Source organism: Botryllus schlosseri, chromosome 7 (assembly GCF_051294905.1).
Source record: "Botryllus schlosseri isolate E-star chromosome 7, Bs_hap1, whole genome shotgun sequence".
Taxonomy (NCBI): Eukaryota; Metazoa; Chordata; class Ascidiacea; order Stolidobranchia; family Styelidae; genus Botryllus; species Botryllus schlosseri.
The window spans coordinates 27125506-27146480 of record NC_137242.1 but is presented as its reverse complement, the minus strand read 5'-3'; the positions used below and the strand labels follow the sequence as shown (position 1 = coordinate 27146480).

At 39.0% G+C, this 20975-nt stretch overlaps 3 protein-coding genes across 3 annotated transcripts; 2 read left to right on the top strand and 1 right to left on the bottom strand.

Annotated features, from left to right (window-relative positions):
* Positions 1-1131: 1131 nt before the first annotated feature.
* On the top strand, positions 1132-1590 carry LOC145443522 (large ribosomal subunit protein bL20m-like). The gene has a single exon (XM_080321478.1). It carries the CDS (start codon positions 1132-1134, stop codon positions 1588-1590), a length of 459 nt encoding a protein of 152 aa, XP_080177604.1.
* LOC145443829 (ribonuclease P protein subunit p29-like) lies at positions 1589-5173 on the top strand. The gene is made up of 2 exons (XM_080321790.1): positions 1589-3612; positions 4460-5173. The coding sequence occupies exons 1-2, from the start codon at positions 3187-3189 to the stop codon at positions 4655-4657; spliced, it is 624 nt and encodes a 207-aa protein (XP_080177916.1). The 5' UTR covers positions 1589-3186; the 3' UTR covers positions 4658-5173.
* Positions 5096-20867, bottom strand: LOC145443828 (ketimine reductase mu-crystallin-like). Its single transcript, XM_080321789.1, has 8 exons — positions 20598-20867; positions 19982-20132; positions 19857-19919; positions 13128-13229; positions 11459-11645; positions 8036-8157; positions 5973-6057; positions 5096-5304 (listed from the first exon to the last, which is right to left on the bottom strand). Exons 1-8 carry the CDS (start codon positions 20750-20752, stop codon positions 5228-5230), a joined length of 942 nt encoding a protein of 313 aa, XP_080177915.1. The 5' UTR covers positions 20753-20867; the 3' UTR covers positions 5096-5227.
* Between the last annotated feature and the right edge of the window lie 108 nt (positions 20868-20975).

Below are 20975 nucleotides of genomic sequence, written 5' to 3'. Positions count from 1 at the left end.
ATGATATAGATATATAGCATTCATTGCGCTACATACAAGGAGCTCAGTTGCAGAGATGAGCGGATTTGAAATTTCTATGTCCTAATCAAATCCAAATCCGAACTTTCAAATCCAAATCCTAATCCATAACTTTTTCATATTCAAGTCCATGTCCAATCCTAATCCGATTCCAACTGGAAATTCAGAAAGAAAGAAAAAATATGCAATGGAAGGATTCGAAAATTTTCTTTCACAACCAACGATTCCCTTGATTCAAGATAACGTAGTAACCATAAGTACATTAATAACTGATCTGAATAAAGTTTGTCGCCATCCGCCACACGACATTTCAATCTCCCAGAAATTAGATGAATCCAAATTCTAATCCGTTCTGAAAAAAATGTCTAATCCAAATCCGACAAAATTTCACAAATCCTGTTTTTTCAAAACCTAATCCTAATCCATGCCCATCTCTGGTGGCCACTGACTGGCCACAGTGCAGGGTTGTAATGACTCGAGTCACCTTTTTTTTGTGACTCGACTTGACTCGAGTCATTTTCTTGAAATGGGAAAATGACTCGACTCGGCTCGACTCGACTCTGCAGTTGACGAGCGAAGGCACTCAACTATGTCAACCATGTCACATTGTCACAGTTGGGTGGGTTTGGTCCAGATCAAATAGTGGTTGGTACAACATGAAGTGGGAGTCACATTGCAACTTGCAAACTTATCTGCGGTTTATAGCGTAGCGGTAACAAATTCAACTCAATTCCAACTGGTAGAAGCGAAGTTATTGAAGCACAACATTTTATTGTACTCACGGTGGCAAATTGTCTAATTAATAATTATAGAACTACCCACTGTGAATAGCCTACTATTACAGTGTGATACGAGCAAAGCTTGATGTACGGTACAGTCCTGGACTGTCAGTCCAGAAATTTGCCATATTCTCATGACTGTGGTTTGATATGAATTAATATATGATATGAACTGAATTAAGTGATTGTTTTATTTCTGTATATTACAGAATTGAATTCGATCCCCACGTTTTTTTGCGAATTCAGTCATTCTAACTCTAATCTGATTTATTAAAGTTGGAAATTTTCTATAGTTGTACATCTCAAGGCCATTGAAAATATGTTTTTGACCGCAATGCTCATGATGAGACAGCCAAAGACGTACGTCGCGTCACGCTTTTACAAGCATCAAAAGCTAAAAGAACAGGCAAAGCACTTTTGGCTGCGCTGCTGCCGTGTGAGGACAGGAATGATGAAAGACATGCTAAGACGCGCTCTGGTTCACCAAAAGTTTGGACGCAAGCAGAAGGGAACTGTTGCTTTGAAACTGAGACAGGAAAGGCTAGATGCTGCGTGCGCTGAACACGATCTCGAACAGAAGCAATTGAAAGGCGGGCTGAGATCATGCGGGGCTATGTTATCCAACAAATCTCTCACGATATTGTCAATATACGAACCAAAGACATTTCAAAGTTTAGTTGAGGTCGCACAGCGAGCTCGTATTGAAGGGATATATGCGAATCATGTTGAGTTGCCCGATCGTAGACTGTCCGCCAGTAAACCCAATAAAAAATTGACTAGCGGAGTGTATTGAAATTTTTGCCAAAATCCCTAACCATCACTGTTTGACCTACATAGACTAAATCTGTTGATATTTATCCTATCTATACAATGGTATATCTCATGAATAATGCCATCGTGTCTGGTTGATTTCATTAGATGCTTTTGACGTGGGCTGGGCGCAGTGATTTAAGTAGTCGAGTAATAATTCTAATGGTTTGAGTCGAGTATCGACAGATGATTTTACAAGGACTGACATTATACACTCCTTGCTGCTGAGAGTTCATTCATTGACGAGAATAATAGTTAACAATAGTATCTTGCATCGTGGAAGGATGTTAACCTCGATTGGCAATATCGTAGCATACGAAAACATCTGGTACAAAGCTATGCACACGGACTATTCAAAAACACTTTTTTTTTCAAATTTCAATGGCTACGTGATAAAATTATTATGTTGGCTAAAACAACGCTACACATCAAATTTGGGTCAATTCCAACCAGTAGAAGCGAGATTCTTGCTGTAGAAGATTTTGAATTTATCATATAAAATTGAAATTTTAAATTTTTTCTGTTGACCCCATAAAATTGTTAGGCTGTCAGTAGAGCATTGCACACCAAATTTGACTCAAGTCCAATCAGTAGAAGCGAAATTATTGCAGTAGAAACATTTGGATTTGAATAAAATAGTATCATGGAATTTGAAACTAGTGGTTGGAATTGAGCCGAATTTGGTGTGCGTCATCTATACTGACGCCCTAACAATTTTACAGAGTAGACAGAAAAAATTGAATATTTTATTTTTTATATGATAAATTTGAAATTTTCTAGTGCAAGAATCTCGCTTCTACTGGTTGGAATTGACCCAAATTTGGTGTACATCTTTGTTTTAGCCAACATAATAATTTTATCACGTAGCCAGTGAAATTTGGAAAAAAAAAATTTTTTGAACAGTCTACTATGTACGTTAGTGGAAATGACATGTTTGTGAAGTCGTGATCAATCCACAACATTGACGCGAAATTCAATGAAGTAGGTATAGTCGAAAAATACTGAATGATCTTGAATGTGATGTAGATCTGGCATTTGAAGAGCTTCTTGGCACAGAACTTCAATATCCAATTCTCTACTAGCTGCTGACGATTACCCCTGACGAGTGTCAGCCGAAAATATTCGGGTTCATTTCAATACGAATATACTGTTCAATTGTAGATCTGGCATTGTATTTTTTATGCGGTCGTATAAAAGGTAGGCCTACATATTTGAACTTTCTAGGTGGTACTATTACTGTTGTGACACTATAGTGAATGATACTCGACTCAAACCCTGATACTTGATGTAGGATCAAATCTGTCAGGTACTCGATTTTGCCCAGCCATATGTGTGGGCTTATACTATGTAGAGGTCCACACTATTTCCTAAACCGGAATGCGTATTCTCATTTCTGTGTCATTGAACGTTTTACAGTGATTTTTCGCTATGAAATTAACTGATGACGGGCCTGCGGTCTTGCATCAATCTGTTGCACCACATAGTCCTGATTTAAGTTCTACCACTCTTGATATATCAGGCAAAAACTTTGTTCTATTTTGCATGACAGGCGTGTATATTAGAAGCAGTCATTCTCAAGATGTCCGACCCTGTCCAATTTTCGTACGTGGAAGCCTTTCTGCAAAAGACAATCCCGTCGTTAAACGACAGTAAGCTAATTTCGATGAAATCAACGCTTAGGAACAAACCCATTATGCTTGTTGCGGAGAAAAAGGCGAAGAAATCAAAGCGGAAGCCGAGAAAACGACTGAGAATGACCAAACGAATTTTAGCCAAACCCACCAATAGCGCCTATTCCAGTTACGGAAGACTGCGATCGCTTTGGAAAGAATATATATCAAACTTGCTCGACGAATATATGGCTGTCAAAGCGGGAGGCCAGCAAAACGCAGACTTGAAATGCGTTCAAGACATTTTGTTGAAGGCGGATTATCATGGGGCTGATATCACAGTGGCAGACACGCCGTGCCGGACAATGAAGGGGATAAGCGGGACTGTGTTGCAGGTAAGTGTGGTGTTGATAACTGTTTAAATATAACTTTTCTTAAATTTTACTAGCTCACTTGATGATTATTAGGTTGGCCGAAAAATGGTAAGCCTAGGCTATTTACGGTAAGAAATTCTGTCTTACAATATGGAGTTACCCACCGTGAATATTATTTTTTAAATTTAAAATGTTCTGCTCCAATAATTGTTGTTGCGCATTGTTTTTTTAGACAATGTAACAATTAGATGGGGTAGATAGTACCATTAGAAAAAAATAGTAATTTTTTCATGAAAAATTTTCCCATCTTAAAGCTATGCTATGCTACTTTTTTAGCTAATTTCGGAATTTTATCAAGCAGCCAGTAAAATTTGGTAAAATGTTCTTAAAAACGTACTGTTCATGGCCTCATGCAATATTGAAAGAAGCCTGCGTTTTCCAGCCAAATTTCGCGTTATACCAATGTTTTTCCGCTTCTAATTTGTTGCAAGTGATTTTGTTACTACGTATAGTCGAAATTTTTGTGAATTTGCATGTATTTTTTGCGCCAGTGCTTACTGGTGAGATCGGTGGTTGAATTCTTATCCCAGCCTGTAAGTTTTCTGATCTAACAGCAATACTTGTTCCTTGATTACTGGGACTGGTGTTAGCTGAATTCTGTATATGTGACTCGCTAAGTTTATTGAACAAATGCGTGTGGAATATTGCATGTCCAAAGAACAACTTAGTTCATGGTGCAAATTGAATCTTAAAAATTTGAATCCATATAGCTCCTAAGCCATTTATTTCCACTCAGGAGATCAATTTTGCGCTAGTGTGGACACTGGACGAGTTACTTGATCTGTCATACTTATTTTATATCTTCCAGGAAACCAAAAATATCTTCCTAATCTGTACCAAAGACAACAAGCTCCGAAGGATTCCAAAATCGCAAACCATCTTCACATTTGAGCACCCACCAGGATACCGAGTCACGTTGTTCGGTTCACAGTTTTGTTTCAAGCCTGCGCACAGGCTCACGAAAAGGTTCAACAAAAATCCGACTCTGAAAGAGCTGTTGAAATGAAGCAACACTGTGGGCGTATGAAGCATTCGAATTGGGGAAGATATCTTCGAGGATGGCCAATACTACCTACTGCTGAGTACAAACCATGCTGATCGGTCGTCGCAAGATGATGCGATGCTGAAAAGCACCTGAGGATGTGCTGTATAGCAAATGGAGCTTTGAAATTTCATTGCCATGAATCTTACCCTCCAGCCCAGGAGTCTTACCTTTTCGCTAGCGCGGACCCAGAAGTTTTTTTGGTGGTTCCGTGGACCCCTTAGCCATAACATTTTGGGAGCCGATTACGGTATATGGGTTAATACTTAGGAACTATGGCATGGTACTGCTGCATTAGTGTATCTTGTTGAGTGAAATCTCTATAACTGTGTGGTGGCTACTTCCCTGTGCAAAATTCCAGCAGTTGCCCAAAACGTCTGCCACAAATAATTGCTTGCGATAAACCGTACTAGTCCTTATTTTATTGCAAATGCGTGGTTGCTGGTAGTGGTTTCTTGAAATACATGAACTTGCTACGCATTGGCATATTTGGTTTTTAGCAGGGGATGATGAGATTGAAGGCAGTGTCTGAAATCAGGACTTTCGTTGAGCGTTTTCTTCAACAGCTTTCCACACTATATTGGCAGCAACGGCGTCCTCCAATCCAAGACCTTGAGATATAGTGACAAAATGAGCACTGAGCAGCAACGTTATATGAATCAACTAGGGCTGAGTGGGTCGAGTCGCGGCTTTATAGCATTACAAATCCTCGCCAAGAAATCAGAGTGGCTGATGTCCACTGTTACGCATTTTGACAAAATTAAGTTTTCATTTTCTTTCGGCCATATTCAACTTAGACATGGACTTATTGAAAGTTTACAAAAAAAAAGGATTTTCTCAAATATTGAAGAATGGACAATGGACATAGTTGCGTCGAATTGAATTTGGTAGTTTTTTGGTCTGACCTATTTCATTGCACTTTGTAACAATGTGTTGGCTGATCACAAGTTTATATGGGAATGTTATTTCCAACGTGTGTAGTAGGGATGTTCAAAAATAACTTTTTTTCGAATTCCGAGGATTCACCGATTATATTGTTAGGTCGCCAATAAAATCGCTGCACGCCATATTTGGCTCAATTCCCACTACTAGATGTGAACGCACAGAAGATTAAAAATTTTGAACTTATTATAAAAGCGTTTTATAAAACAATTTTCAAATTTTACTGATTCGAGTGTATAACCGCAATGAAAAATAATCTCACTACTCGACTTGAACCATTGGGATTAATATCCGAACCATCGCGTCCAGCCCTAGATTCAACGTGTAGGCTACGTACCGAGAGACTTGAAAAAAGTGTGATGTGCCGGTCGTAGAGGCTTCATCCCAAGCAAGACTTCACCGACCTCTCCGTACACTTCGGCCTGTAAAATGTGCACGAGTCAGAACCGGCCACAACCCAGTCACAAGAAAATCTCACTTTTATGGTTTTGACTCGAGTCGTTTTCAATACACCACCTAGTCAAGTCCAAGTCAGTGAGCCAGGGTTGTAACCGAGTCACAAGTCAAAGTTATTTCCGTATTTTGAGAAAATGACTCAAGTCAAGTCATCAGAAAATCGTGACTCGAGTCGTTACAACCATGCAGTGAGCAAAGGGTCGAGTCCGAGTCATAGTATCGTGACTCGAGTCCAAGTCGTTGTTCACTGTTCAGTTTTGAGTTCATGTCCTGTTCAACCCACTTTTTTCGACTCTGCTCGAGTGATATGGAATGACTCAAATTCCTAGTATTGTAATTTCCCTCAGTCCTAACACTTTCTGGCCCTATTTTCCAACCATCAGGACTGATCGACAAAAGCAGGGTTATAATGAATCGAGTCACGATTGAGCATGACTCGAATCAAGTCGTATGACTCGAGACTCAGACGGCCAAGACCGACATTTCATTGTAATTTCGCAGAATAGTTAAGTAACCACACTATTGGCATTTCGTCTATTGGTACTGATACTTGAAAATGAGACCAGAAACTGCTAAAAGTGGGGAAAATTAGTATATTATAAATGCGAACCATTGGATATCAACAAACAGAGTTCTAAAAGAGGGTTTAACAAGACTTTAACTGGAGACTGAGCAGTCAACACAATGACTTGGACTCGAGTCATAACACCACGACTTGGACTCGATCCTCTGCTCGAAGACTTGGACTCAGACTTGACTCGGTGGTGAATTGAAAATTACTCGAGTCAAAACTATAAAAGCGAAATTGACTTGTGACTTGGTTATAACCCTGGACGAAAGACAAATAACGTCATGACTTACTATTCTTCGAAGTTACAATGAATGTCTGTCCTGGCCGTCCTAGTCTCAAGTCATGCACAACGACTCAAGTAAGTCGAGTCGATACAAAAACTGACCCGAGTCGAGTCATTTTACACATTTGAAAAAATGACTCCAATCACCAAAAAATCGTGACTCGAGTCGAGTCATTACAACCCTGCATATCTTTACAAAAGACGTTTGCCACTAGGGTGAATTTGGAAACTAATCGGCAGATACGCTCCTGGCCACTAAGAGTTAATTTATCAACGAGTATCAGAGTTTCAATACTAATTTCCACTGTCCTCATCATCATTTTCTTAAAATTTTCATGAAATCAATATACCACAATATTGCGATATAATGAAGATGGGAGGGTGCCGAAACGACTTGGAGTGGTCTTTAAATCAGCTAAAGGCTGTAAGCCTCAATATGCTGTATCTCGGCACGCAAATCTGAAACATGTAAAACAAAGCTATGTACGTTAGCGGAGATGACATTGATGTGAAGCGGTGATCAACCCATAGCATTGTCACAAAGTTGAATGAATTGGGTATTGTCAAAAAAACTGGGATTACATTCTTTGTGGTTGCATGAAAGGCACAAATTCCACATTATACGTACGGTTGTGACGTGATAATTAGTGACACTCGGACACACTACTCAAAGCATAACACTCGTGGATTTCGTCTATTAGTACTGGTACTTAAAAATGCAACCAGAAACTGCTAAAAGTGAGGAAAATTACTATATTACGAATGTGAACTATTACATATCATCAAACAGAGTTATAAAAAGTGGGTGAAACAAGATTTTAACAGGAAACTGAGCATTCAACACAATGACTTGGACTCGGACTAGAGTCATATTATCAAGACTCGGACTCGACCCTCTGATCGCTGACTTGGACTCGGACTTGACTCGGTGGTGAATTGAAAATGACTCGACTTGAGTCAAAACTATAAAATTGAGATTGACTTGCGACTCGGAGCCTTGCGACTTGGTTACAACCCTGATAGCAGCCATGCCCCGGAAAAACTGTCTAGCTTCACAATTCATAGCGATATTCATATAGCAATGCAGCACCTTTGACAGTATCACATCTCCGGACTCGTTCGAAGCAGATTCTACGCTGTCGCAGTACACGGTTGCATTAGTCAGACATTCATCGTCACACTCTCTCCACGTCGGTCTGCATGCGCCAACACCTGCAATTATGTGCACTGGCTACAGATGAGCACGACAATTCAAGTACTTGGAATCTGAAGCGAATGTTAGTTCTAATGATTCTAGTCGAGGAGTGAGAGACGACTTTTACAACTACTAAAATACATAAGTGCTCAGTAACATGATACTTCACGTAGATTCTGCATACTTACAATACTTAATCAAGTAGCTATGGTTTAGACAGTGTTGTAACCAAGTCACAACGTTCCGAGTCACTTTTATAGTTTTGACTCCAGTCAAGTCAAGTCATTTTCAATGCACCACCGAGTCTAGTCCGAGTCCAAGTCAGCTAGTAGAAGCTCGAGTTCGAGTCATAGTGTTTTGACTCGAGTCCGAGTCCAAGTCATTATGTTCACTGTTCAGTTTTCAGTTCAATCCGGTTCAACCCACATTTTTCAACTCTGCTCGAGCGATATAGAATGGCTGGCATTCATAATATGGTAATTTTTCTCAGTTTTAACAGTTTCCGGCCCTATTTTCCAAGTATCAGGACTGATAGACGAAATATCAATCACGTGGAGACTTTACTATTCCTCGAAGTTACACTGAAATGTCCGTCTTGGCCGTCGTAGTCACGGATCGATGACTTGGTTCAAGTCATGCACAATGACTCGAGTGCAAGTCGAGTCAATACAAAAATTGACTCGAGTCTAGTCTATTTACGCATTTGAAGAAATGACTTGAGTCAAGTCGAGTCACCGAAAAATCGTTACTCGAGTCAGACTAGTGTCGAGTCATTACAACCCAGGGTTTAGAATACTTCTACTTCTAGTGGACATGTAAAACCAGACTTACCGAAATATTTTAAGAGATCTTAGTGGTACGGAACTTGATTGTACAATTGAACAATATATTCAAATTGAAGTAAACCTGAATATTTTGGGCTGACACTCGTCAGGGGCAACCGTCAGCGACTAGTAGAGAATTGGAAAGTACATTGCCAATAGCATCGCTTTTTACCTAACTGGGAAATAACTTCAGCTATTCGTGGAGCAACGATCACTACTTGGGCCACCTCTGTTAAAATGATATGCTACCAGCAAATCTATGAGTTAATTTATCATCGATAATTATGATTTTGATAGTACTTGCCACTATTGAAGGCTTGAGACCTCAATTGGTCGCATCACAGCACATGAAAGATACAGACGTTAACGGAAACAACATATCTGTGGAGTCATGACCGAATCACAGCATTGTCACAAGTGCAATGAAATAGGTATGTTCGAAAAAAACACCAAGTTATCTTAAATGTGATGTACAGCTGGCATTGTGTTCTCCGTGGACGCATGAAAGGTGCGTATTTGAACTCTCCAAATCATTCATAGTTTCATGCCCGCTACATCAGTGGTTCTCAAACTTTTTGTCTTCGTGGACCCCTTTTCGACTGTCAAGGACCCCCTCTAATTTTAGTTCAAATTTAGCTGAATTATCATTCAACCGTCAGCTGTAGGCATCTTTTCATTGTATTTTATATTTTGAGGTGTATGGAACTGATAAAATTGCTAATACACCAATGATGATGATGATTATAAGCAAGAACAAAATGACGTTCTCCAACTTTACATTTTTTCCCACAAACCCCAACAAAGCATCTCCAAGTCCAACAGCAATATGTTTGCATCATTATGCTATTGACAATTAGGCAATTAAAATGAGTTTGCATCATCATTATTGGTTTATTAACAATTTATCAGTTCCATACACCACAAAATGTGATACAATGAAAAGATAGGAAGGTGAAGAAGCGACTTGGAGTAGTCTATATGATATCAGACACCCACCTTGGCCTAGGCGATGTAAAGAGGAGGCATGCACAGTTTGCACACTGAATGAAAAGTAAATAAGATAGTATAGAAAAAAGCAAGTGACATAATGGGGTGGCATGTCATGGAAGGCGAGATCGATAGGTCAGTCGTGGTCCGGTAATCATGAGGATGGACTAGTATTCACAGTACGATATTTCATCTCGGACATCCATTCTGTTGATGTGAGTCCTGAAGTTTTAGTACTTGTACAGAGAAACTGCCTTGTGATTTCTCTAATTTTTAAAAGAAATTAACAATTGGATTTTCAATCGTTTCGCGAATTGAGAGGCTTTGCGGGCCCCCTGAAAATGCTTCGCGGACCCCGGTTGAGAATCACTGTGCTATATGATACTCGAATACAGTGACACGCGGTGAGGTTCATCACTGGTGAGGCACTGACCCCTCTAGAGTCTGATTTCCAAATACATAAACCCAAATTGGCAGTTGCCTAATTGTTTCTTATCACATTAGCACTCTTCACATGTACGCTACGTAAGAAGCTACCATATATATCCACAATTGCAGGTATAGGCCTAGGTGTGGATGAAAACACATAAAAGCTACGTCAGTAACTGAATAAATTTGCTCTGCAATAGGATACATGTTGGCTGTCGTAACTTCACGATTCATATCATAACGTCGATTTGCGAAGTGGATAGCGCATTGCATCACAGCGATTGTCGGATTGCTAGCAAATAGTGGGTGAGGCAAATTCATCTGTGCCTCACCTCGTCGTTGTTTCTCTGCCCTGTCATCATTCGTCACAAAGCTGAATCTCACATTCCTTGGCGGTTTTCAGGGGGTTCTAGTGATCTGACGTTAATAATGCCTCGATTTTGGGAATCAGTGCAACAAAACCATCAGATTAATGCCAGTTAGAATAAAGTGTGAGCGGCTTATGATGAATTGCGCCCGTCTGTGCCTCACCTCTCCTTTCGAGCTATAGTTTTGAACAATAAATATGCAAATTCCCTGGTTTTTAGTGGCAAAATGATTAAACTTCAGTAATTCATGAATATCGATAGGAAATAAAAAACCATCCTTATTGGTGTTGTATTAGTCATTGAAGGTACACAATTTTCTCATATTCATCCTGACAACAGGTGAGGCACCGATAGTTGCGGGTTCCGACTGAGGTCGACTTCTGAATTCCTATAACTGAGTTTTGGAGGTTTATCGAGGCTACTCCACGCCACCTCATCCGCGTAAGCGGTGTCTTACAGAAAGTCTAGACATGGGCCGTGCTATAACTCGGCAGTTACGGGATAAAAATGAAGAATATCGGCCTGGTGTAAATGACCATAGTAGTCGACAAACACCATGAGTACCATAAAACAAAAAAAAGGTGAGGCACCGCCTAACTTGCCTCCCCTGACCGGACGTTACTGCTTGAATACTCGATTCAGAATGGAATCCCTCGGGTACTTGATTTTGTCCAACCCCACTCAAGACCTATGGTGTTGGGTCAACTTACAATTTATATGTGCCCCCTTTTTCACCCAGGCGCCCTTGAGTATAGGCTCGGACGCATGCGTCACGGTCACTATGACGTCTGCATCTTTGACGGCGTCCTCAATCGTTTCGCAATTCTCCATGACCAACTGCTTGAATTCGCTGCAAACGTTTTCCGCCTTTTGGTGGTCTCTGCCCCAAATCTTTACCTTGAAACATTTCGTAAAGTGATGTGATTACAACAAAGCCTGACCAACTATTGCACTGGTCAACACACATTTTGGTGCCAAGAAAGTTTCAACGGTTTTAGGGTATTTTCAGGTCGCTGAATCCAAAAATGACATTAGTTTTCCTGAATTGGCTCCATTTTTTCAATTATTCCATATTTTTGGTTCGAAAAGTGCTAAAAATACGCAAATTGTGACATGGGTAAAATGGTCTTTGTGTACCGCACTACGGACCTTTGTATACTACGGTTTTAGGGCATTCTTATGTCCCTGAATCCGAAAATGACATTAGTTTTTCCAAATATACCCTATTGTTCGAGATATTTCACATTTTTGGTTGGAAAAGTGCATAAAATACGCAAATTTTGGCATAGGTAAATTTAACTTTATATACTACAAGTTCGATGAGTTCACATCTGTTTCTTCATGTGTGTGCTTACAGCATTGTTCTATTTCTGGAGAGAGATCGTTGAAGACGCAATCGCTAACACAGAGAGCCTTCTATACGCGAGTCCTGTTTCATGTGAAAATCAAGCAAAAATTATAAAAATTAGGCGATATTAGCGGTAAACAACATATTTTTTTAAAATCAAAAACAGGTACCGTCAAAGCCCAAATACTACGTTCAGTAACGCTCAAATCTCAGTTAGTAAGCTGTCAAAGCACGCTAATCAATCATATACCTCCATTTTCAGTAAAAGCCCTTCGATATCTTTGCAGTAAAAAGATCATCTTGATGGCTAAAACACAGAAGTAATTCTTTCTCTCTTGCTCCATTTCGAGGAGTTTCGTCTTTGAGTCGGGTACTTCCTCAGAGTGAGGCACAGATCGCTAAGAAGATTTTAAATCTGCGTAATTTCAATTATTCTACTTACAACGAATAAATAAAATAAATAAAAAGTAGAGCCAATTCAGAGAAATGGATGTAATTTCCGGACTCAGCAGCCCAACCATACCTAGAACCCAATAGAATATCTTTGGTAATCAATAAAAAGTTTTTTTTGTAGGCCAGTGTTATTGGTTCGCCGACAATTTCAAGTCGATACCACACTTTGCAAGAAATATCAGTATCGGCCATAAGAGTTGAATAATATCGGCAGTTTTCATCAAGTCACAGGACGGTAGTAGTGAGTCAGAACTAAAACGTGCAACTGCTAGACTTGAATAAAGTATATTCATATTCAGATGAACCCAAATACTTTCGGCTGACAATCGTCAATGGTGATCGTCAGCAACTAGTAGAGAATTGGAAACATTTTATATATACAGTCATATCACAAAAGATGACATCGTCAGCATGAAATTTCGAATAATTAGGGCGAAGAGAGCGCTTAATCTCAATGTACGATTTTTAGATGGTACACGAGAAGCCGATAAATATAAATATCCAGACTTGGCCGTTACAGGTATTACTATGTAGACGGATATCGATTGGGCACTGACAACAAAATATTCAAATTTTACTTTTTCAAATGTATAAGCCTCCGAAAATGCTGCAATGTGACTTTTGGCCTGCAGTCCGGAACCAATTATACAGAGAACCCTTGGCTTGCCTTCGAATACAGCCTGAAAATGATATTTTATACATTAATATTAATATTAAATGGCTGTCTTGCTAGAGGTAGGCCAACCAACCCAATAGTAGGGATGGTGTGAACGTGAGGTTCACGTTCGCGTTCTGTGTGTGAACCTTAGAAATTTAGCGGTTCACGTTCACAAACAAACCCTAGTAGGTTCCTCACTGTGAACCTTTTTCATGGATTTCCATTGTTTCACGTCATTATAACATCTTTGGTTGAAATTAATTGCATTTCAACTTCGCACCAGTCTATGCATGGCGCTGGCAGAATAAAAAAATCAACACCAAGAGCCAAATACACTACATTTATAGGTAGTCAGTGAATGGTGCTTTTTCAACCAATCAATGAAATTGATATCGTTATTTGAAGTAAAAAATCTAGCAGGCGTTCGGGGTCAATCGTGATTTCATATGTTTATTGCATCATAAAAACCAAATCCGTGCGATTGGGGTGTTGGCCACTGCTGTATAACTGGGGTAACATCGGTAGGAAGTGTAGAAACCGGTCTTACACTCTGCTCAATATCAACGTAGCAATACTCGTGCCGAATACATTGTCCGGTCTGGCCTTGACGGTTAAGGCGTAAGCTTATATTCCCTTACAAGTCCTCGTCGAAATTCTTGGCAAAGCGACGGAAGGTATTGATTTTATGGGATTATTTATATTGTATCATTTGATTGCCCCAGTTGATACGTTTGGTGACGTTCAAAGCGTCAATATGTACTTCAGCATTGTGGCCCGAGTCGTCGTTAGGTATCGTGTACATTAATTTAGGCTATAACTTTACAGAAATGTAGGGTTGGAATTAGCAATATAACGTCTCGTGACCAGAGGTGGTCAAAGTAGTCAATAAAGCTACTCAAGTAGAAGTAGAAGTAGCAACGAAAAAATCTACTCAAGTACGAGTAGAAGTACTTCTTCCATAAGCAACCAAAAACTACTTGAAGTAGAAGTAGAATTTACTGACTTCAAAAGTACTCAAGTAAGTAAGTAGTTGTGAAAACGATCCTAATTCGTTCACGTGGATTGTAAAAAGGTGCCAATTGAGCTATGCGAAATGTGACGAGCTTGATTCATATTGATGCACACCAGCAAGTATCCAATTTTCGATAGCATAAGCATTCCTCCACATCATAGGATGAAAATGATAGTATTATTATGGAAATGCGATACTTATCCTCTGTTTTCTCGAACAGCACGTTTTAGAAAGTAGCATGGTATGACGCCATCCCCCATATTATAAGCTCCGTAGCTTAGTCGAAGAGCAATACGGAGCGGACTATAAAAATGCCATATTGTGTAGCTTTATTTCCGGAAATTAAAGGCATTCATGCCTTCACTCCAGAAAGGGTCAAAGGCGGTATGCTAAAACAGCACTGAAACTGACAACAAAGTCAGAGTCCACTTTTCCAGGTTAGGACGTGCCATAGACATGCTAGATTACGATATGACAAGTAAATGCTAGATTGCGAAACATCAGTTTCAAACGATATGATGAGCCATATAAACTGTGATGAATTATTTCACATGGGCGAAGGGCGACAATGTGGTGTGAACGCAGGGATATCTAGTTCTAGTTCTAGTTCTAGTTCTAGATATCCCTGTGTGAACAGAATCACGCCAACCCACTACCTAAATTATATTCATCGATACCTTCATGAAATCATACTGGAAACTCCGTATCCACTGCGCGCGAAGCGCGACGAAAATTCCGGGTATTACTCAACTTTTATGAAAAATAAATGTTGATATTCCGTGAAAACAGCCCCGAAATTCCTCAGGCTATCATCCTGATTGGAAAATTGAACTACTTCTACTTGACAAACTGAAAATAGCGAAAAGTAAGTAAGTAGATCACAAAATATTATGAAGTAGAAGTAGCGAAAATCAGATCTACTTGAGTAAGTACCAGAAGTAGAGGAAAACTACTTGAGTACTTCGAAAAAGTAGAAGTACTTCGTTACTGACCACCTCTGCACGTGAGGTCATGAGGTTTATGTTCGCATTCACACAGAACCTTTCAAAAAGGTTCGCGTTCACACGAACCTGAACCTTTCAGAGGTTCACACCATCCCTACCCAATAGCTCTAACACAGTGGTTCCCAATCTGTGGTACGCGTACCATTAGTGGTACGCGAAGGTCTTCCAGGTGGTACGCGAGTAGATTCTGTTTTTTTTTTCGACCGAAGGAAGTTATTAGTCCAGGTGGGTTTCATTTTGAATTTTTTGAAGTTTTTTGACTAGTGGTGAAAAAACAATTCCATGCATCTCATCAACCCGGGCTGATAATGCCTAGTTTAATAAAATTTGGTATTAGTAGGGCTATTTTTTTTACAAAATTGAGCGTTAAGTCAAAAAATTGTCAAAACTGTTTACAAAGTCAAAAGATTTTTTACCCCTCCATTTCGTTTGTATCGTAGATTCGATATTTTAAATCTTGAAGCCATACTTTATAGGCCTACCGTTGTAGGCGGCCCATTGTCTGCTCATCGTGGATCATAAATTGTCAAACGAAACAAATAGGTTGACAATTGACATGGTGTTATTCTCAACGTATCGTAATATCCTAACTGAAGCAAGACTGCTTGGGCATTGCATGGATGTTTTATCAAGAAGCGCATGATGAATAATTGTGATGTATGAATGACAACATTGTCAGAATGAAGCACCATGGTGGGTCACCAGCAGTGTACGCACAGTTTCAGTGTTTTCAACCAACAACTACACTGCTGTTAAACGGTAGGCTATTTCTCCATTCTTGGCAAGCTACTAAGTAAGGACAGACAATTTCCACCCGAGAATATAAGAAAGTATCTTTCGTTGTACTACAACAAATTTTAATTACCTCCTCCATAAAACGTGGTGTAACTACTTGGCCGGATACCGTTAGAATAATGTTTTTTAATGTCAAAATTTGTCAGTTTTTAAGTCAAAAAGGCTTTTTCAGGCCATACTACTTCGTAAGGACAGACAGTCCTTACCAAAATTGAATATAAGTAGTACAATTTTAACATTATGTGCGAAAACACCTAGTTTGCGTACGTGAAGTCAAAATTTGGTCAAAATCCTCCAATTTTTAGGTAAAAATCGCCCTACACCCCACATATCCAATTACGTGATTATGACGTCATAAATGGTTAAAACTTTTTTACCGCCTACGTCGTGCGTAAATTATGTAGGTGGTACGCGAGCACTACATAAAACCTCGAAGTGGTACGCGGATGGAAAAAGGTTGGGAACCACTGCTCTAACACAATCGAATTAATTTTGGTTATTTCTTTATTATAAGCAAGGTCCCAATGCTGTTCATTGCAGTTCTCTGAGAAATTTCTATGCCTCAGGCGGAAGAGAGGATGAAAATCGTTCAGCCACAGAAATTTCCTATGGCGTATGTTACCATAATGTAAACTTAGCAAGCAGCAAAGCCAGTGCTTCCCAACTGGTGGGAAATTCCCCACCGGTGTGGAATTCAATGGTTTCTGGTGGGGAATAGACACATTTGTTAAACATTATATACAGGATAGTCTACATATTTACAGAGAGACATGCGCGATCACCGTTACCAGTTAACTGCTCATTAGGGCTGTTCAAAAATAACTTTTTTTTCCGGATTCCAGCCATTCAGTGCTTAAATTGTCAGGTTGCCACAACAAAGGCTGCACACCAAATTTGGTTCAATTCTAACAAGTATAGGGCTCCGCGGATCCAATTAAAATTTTTAATTTATACAAGAAAATTGAAAAAAAAAATTTTTCAAATTTTTCTGTCAACCCCATGAAATTGTTGAGCTGTCTTCAGAGACGATGCAAAAAAAATTTGACTCAATTCGGACTAGTAGAAGTGGAGTTATTGGAGTTTTTCGTTGATAATTCTCCAATTATCCTTGATTGGGGGATAATCCGAGAATTATCAACGAAAAACTCGAATAACTCCGTTTCTACTGGTTGGAATTGACTCAAATTTCATTTGCATGGTCTTTGAAGACATCTCAACATTTTCATGGGGTTGACAGAAAAATTTGAAAATTTTTTTTTTTCAATTTTCCTGTATAAATTAAAAATTTTAATTGGATCCGCGGAGCCCTATACTTGTTAGAATTGAACCAAATTTGGTGTGCAGCCTTTGTTGTGGCAACCTGACAATTTAATCAGTGAATGGCTGGAATCAGGAAAAAAAAGTTAATTTTGAACAGCCCTACTGCTCATGTATCGAAAATTATAAATTGAAAGTGTCCTCGGAGGACGCCTAAGTGTCCTCCTTTGTGGTGATTTGTCCTTTTTTCGCTGAATGCCATGAAAAATACGACCCCGACCCAGCGAATGTCGGAGTTTCGTAAAAAAAATCGAGAGCGATGACCTTTTTTTCGGTCTAAATTTTTTTAAATCACCAGTTTTCTTGGAGCTTCCAGAATTTATAAAAAGTGTCCTCTTTTTGGGGTCTCAAAATATGGTAACCCTATTTCAAAGGGAATATAGGAGTTTTGGGTAGTGGGGAATGAAGACAAAAAGGTTGGGAACCACTGAGCTAAGCTAACTACCTCGGATTAGAACTGCTTTGCTGGGAGTTTAAAACAATAGTTGAAAAATTTACGATCAAAGAAATTTCAAAGTTTAGATGTAACCAATAGGGTTTGTTACGTAACTAAACCTGAGCAGAGAGCAGCATTCATAATACTAAATTTAATTTCAGAGGACATTGTGTGACTAATTACCACCAACAGTGGTTACTAGCGTTGTTAAAAAATAACTTGTTTTTCCGGATCCTGGAAAATCACCGATTAAATTTCCAGGTTGTCTAAAAAACGCTGCACACCAAATTTAGCTCTATTTCAACCAGTATTCGCCGACGCAGAGCCAATAGAAATATTTGAATTTGTTATAAAAAATAAAAATAATTTTGTTTTCAAATTTTACTGTCAACCCCATGAAATCGTCTAGCTGTCTATAAAAACGATGCAAAACAAATTTGAGTCAATTTCAACCCGTAGAGGCAAAGTTATTTGAGATTTTATTTCATAATTCTGAGGTTTTCTCCGCTATGCTATTTTTGCGAATCCAAAACTTTCAACTGCAATAACTTCACTTCTACCTGACGGAAATGAGCAAAAATTGTAATACATCGTTCTTTCAGGTCACTTAACAATAAAATGGCGTTGACAGTAAAATTTGAAAATTGATTTTTAAATCTTTTTATGATAAATTCAAAATTTTTAACTACGAGTTCATATCTACCAGCTGAAATCGACCAAATTTGGTGTGCATCGTTTTTTTAAGCAACCAATCAATTTAATCAGTGAATCCGAAAAGAAAAGTTATTTTTGAACAACCCTAGTGTTTAGTAATGAAGTACATAGACTTTTTCAGTGTAGGTTTGGCTTACTTGTGCTTACTAAAAGCGACGACGTTTCCAACTACATCTGTTCCGCAATTTTTGGATCTATCAGGCAGCACAGTTGAACAACTATGAAATTTTCAGCTTCTCCAAATTAGATTGGATTTAGAATCATAAGCACCCAGGTTGTTCCGAATTAGATTAGAATTACTGAGTTCACAAAACTCGGAAATTGAAGAGAAATACAACAAAAGTTCGCTTCATATCACATTAGAGTTCAGTCTCATTAGCATGAGAATGGCAAATGTCTGTACAACAAGCTTGGCTTATTTCGCACCATACGGTTCTCCTGTAGGGTTTTTAGGGAAACCAGAAATTAGATTAGAATTCAAATGAAAGCAAAGAAACATTTCACAAATTAGATTAGAATTAGATTACAGGTACTTTGCTCTAATTAGTCTAATTAGCCAACTAGTAATATCTAATTGTTTAAGTCTGTCAGATAGGCTAGGTATGTTTCAAGCACGTAGATCAGTGCTTCCCAAGGTAGGCTCCAAGGTAGCCTTCTTGCGGCTCTGATTGACCTATAAATATGCCACAAAATTTAATAGACAACAATTGTTGTTTGTTTCTATGAATAGTTACAGTCAATTTCCATATATGAATGCTAAAATATAAGATATTAGTTATACCTAAAGCCTTACAAGGCCGCTTCTGAAAACTGGGGGAAAGAATTTATGCAGACAAGCGTCAAACGCATGGATTAATACTCGTCAGATAATGATATATCTTGAGTTCTACTGGTTATAGACCTTTATAGGCTGTATCGTCTCCATGAAGAGTAAATTTCAACACAATTTTACTAACATTAAAATAACGGCTCATAGTCAAGTATAAATTGCAATAAGTCCAATATTACTCAGCGAATAATCCCCCGCAAACTTGTGCATTAAGTGCTGGAATGTATGAAGAGCTATCACATAACGATATAATAGTATGTTGTAGTAATGATATGCATTTTTAGTTTATTTCAATGTATAGCACTCGCCAAACTGTGTCTATCAATGCTAAAATAACCGATATAGAATCTATAAAAGTCTCTGTGCCTTTGAATTAGCTATAGGTGGTGAGATCCAGAGATAGCGTAGCTACTCAAGTGTTTCATGCGGCTCCATGTGTACTCTGAAGTTTGAAATGCGGATCCAAAAAGGTTGGGAACCACTGACATAGACCAACACTAATCTCAACATTGCATTTAAAATATTCCTACAACAGTTAATACCTGAGTTCCTACTACAGTGGCCGCTGCAGTTCTCATTGCTGTGATTATCTCACCGTCCATTAACTGCAACAAAATGTACGAATACAGCATACAGTAGGTTGCAAGCACGGCATTATTAGCCTTACACATTTGAGAACGCCGGTATTTTCATCAAACAGCGTGATGTAACAGTGATGAGTCGGTAAATTGTGTTTGGTATTGTCCGGATAAAGTCCAATCAATTTGGTCATCAGAGTCTTGTCCGTTGAACTGTAGCTTGGCATTGTAAGTAGCGTTCTGAATATGATTGATTTGAATCATTTCAATGTCACAAATATAGCTGTCCCAGCTTAGTATTAGTAAGTCGATCTGGTAGAAAGCTTGCCTATATGACTTGAATGAATAAGATATTCGGAAAATAACTGGCAATTATTCGATACAACCCCCAAGACTTGGATAAATAATACATATTTCTAATTATACTAATGAAAGCTAAATGCCGGTAATCTAATTTGTGAACCGTTTCTATGAGAATGAGCTTAGGTTCGATAAGAAATTAACCTGATCTTGTTGTATTTCTTTTGCGAATTCAGTAATTCTAGTTCGAATCTAATTTGGAAAAAATGTAGCTTAAAATTTTAACTATTGATTCAACAGTGCATGTATTTCACAGGCTCAGTCCAACATCCTTCAAGACCCAAGTAAAATAATAATGTCACGTTTTGAAATCACATAACCTATACCGCATGAATAAATGCTCACCCATTGGCCCCCGGTACAGATACAGCAGTTCGTAAGGGCTGAACGGACCTGTTGCTCGAATACTCTTGTAGAGCTCTCCGTACGGCTGGGATAAGTTCCGCGTAACTGAGATGCTTTTTTACGAATTCAGTTCCAATATACGGAATAGTTTCCATGCTGACTGGAATGTAGCGACAGTTTCAGGGCGGAAATCAATCGTTCTGCTAAGTAGAAATCCAAGAATCCAGAGTACGCAATTCTCGTTCATATTTGCCTTCAAAGCCGGGGTTTTCCCGGACTAATGTCCAGCAACGTTACTCGAGCGTGCAGTAGCTGCACAGTGCACATCTTGCAAAGGAATGCCGATTGCCGAAAGCGACTCCGGAGAAGCGGTTCCCA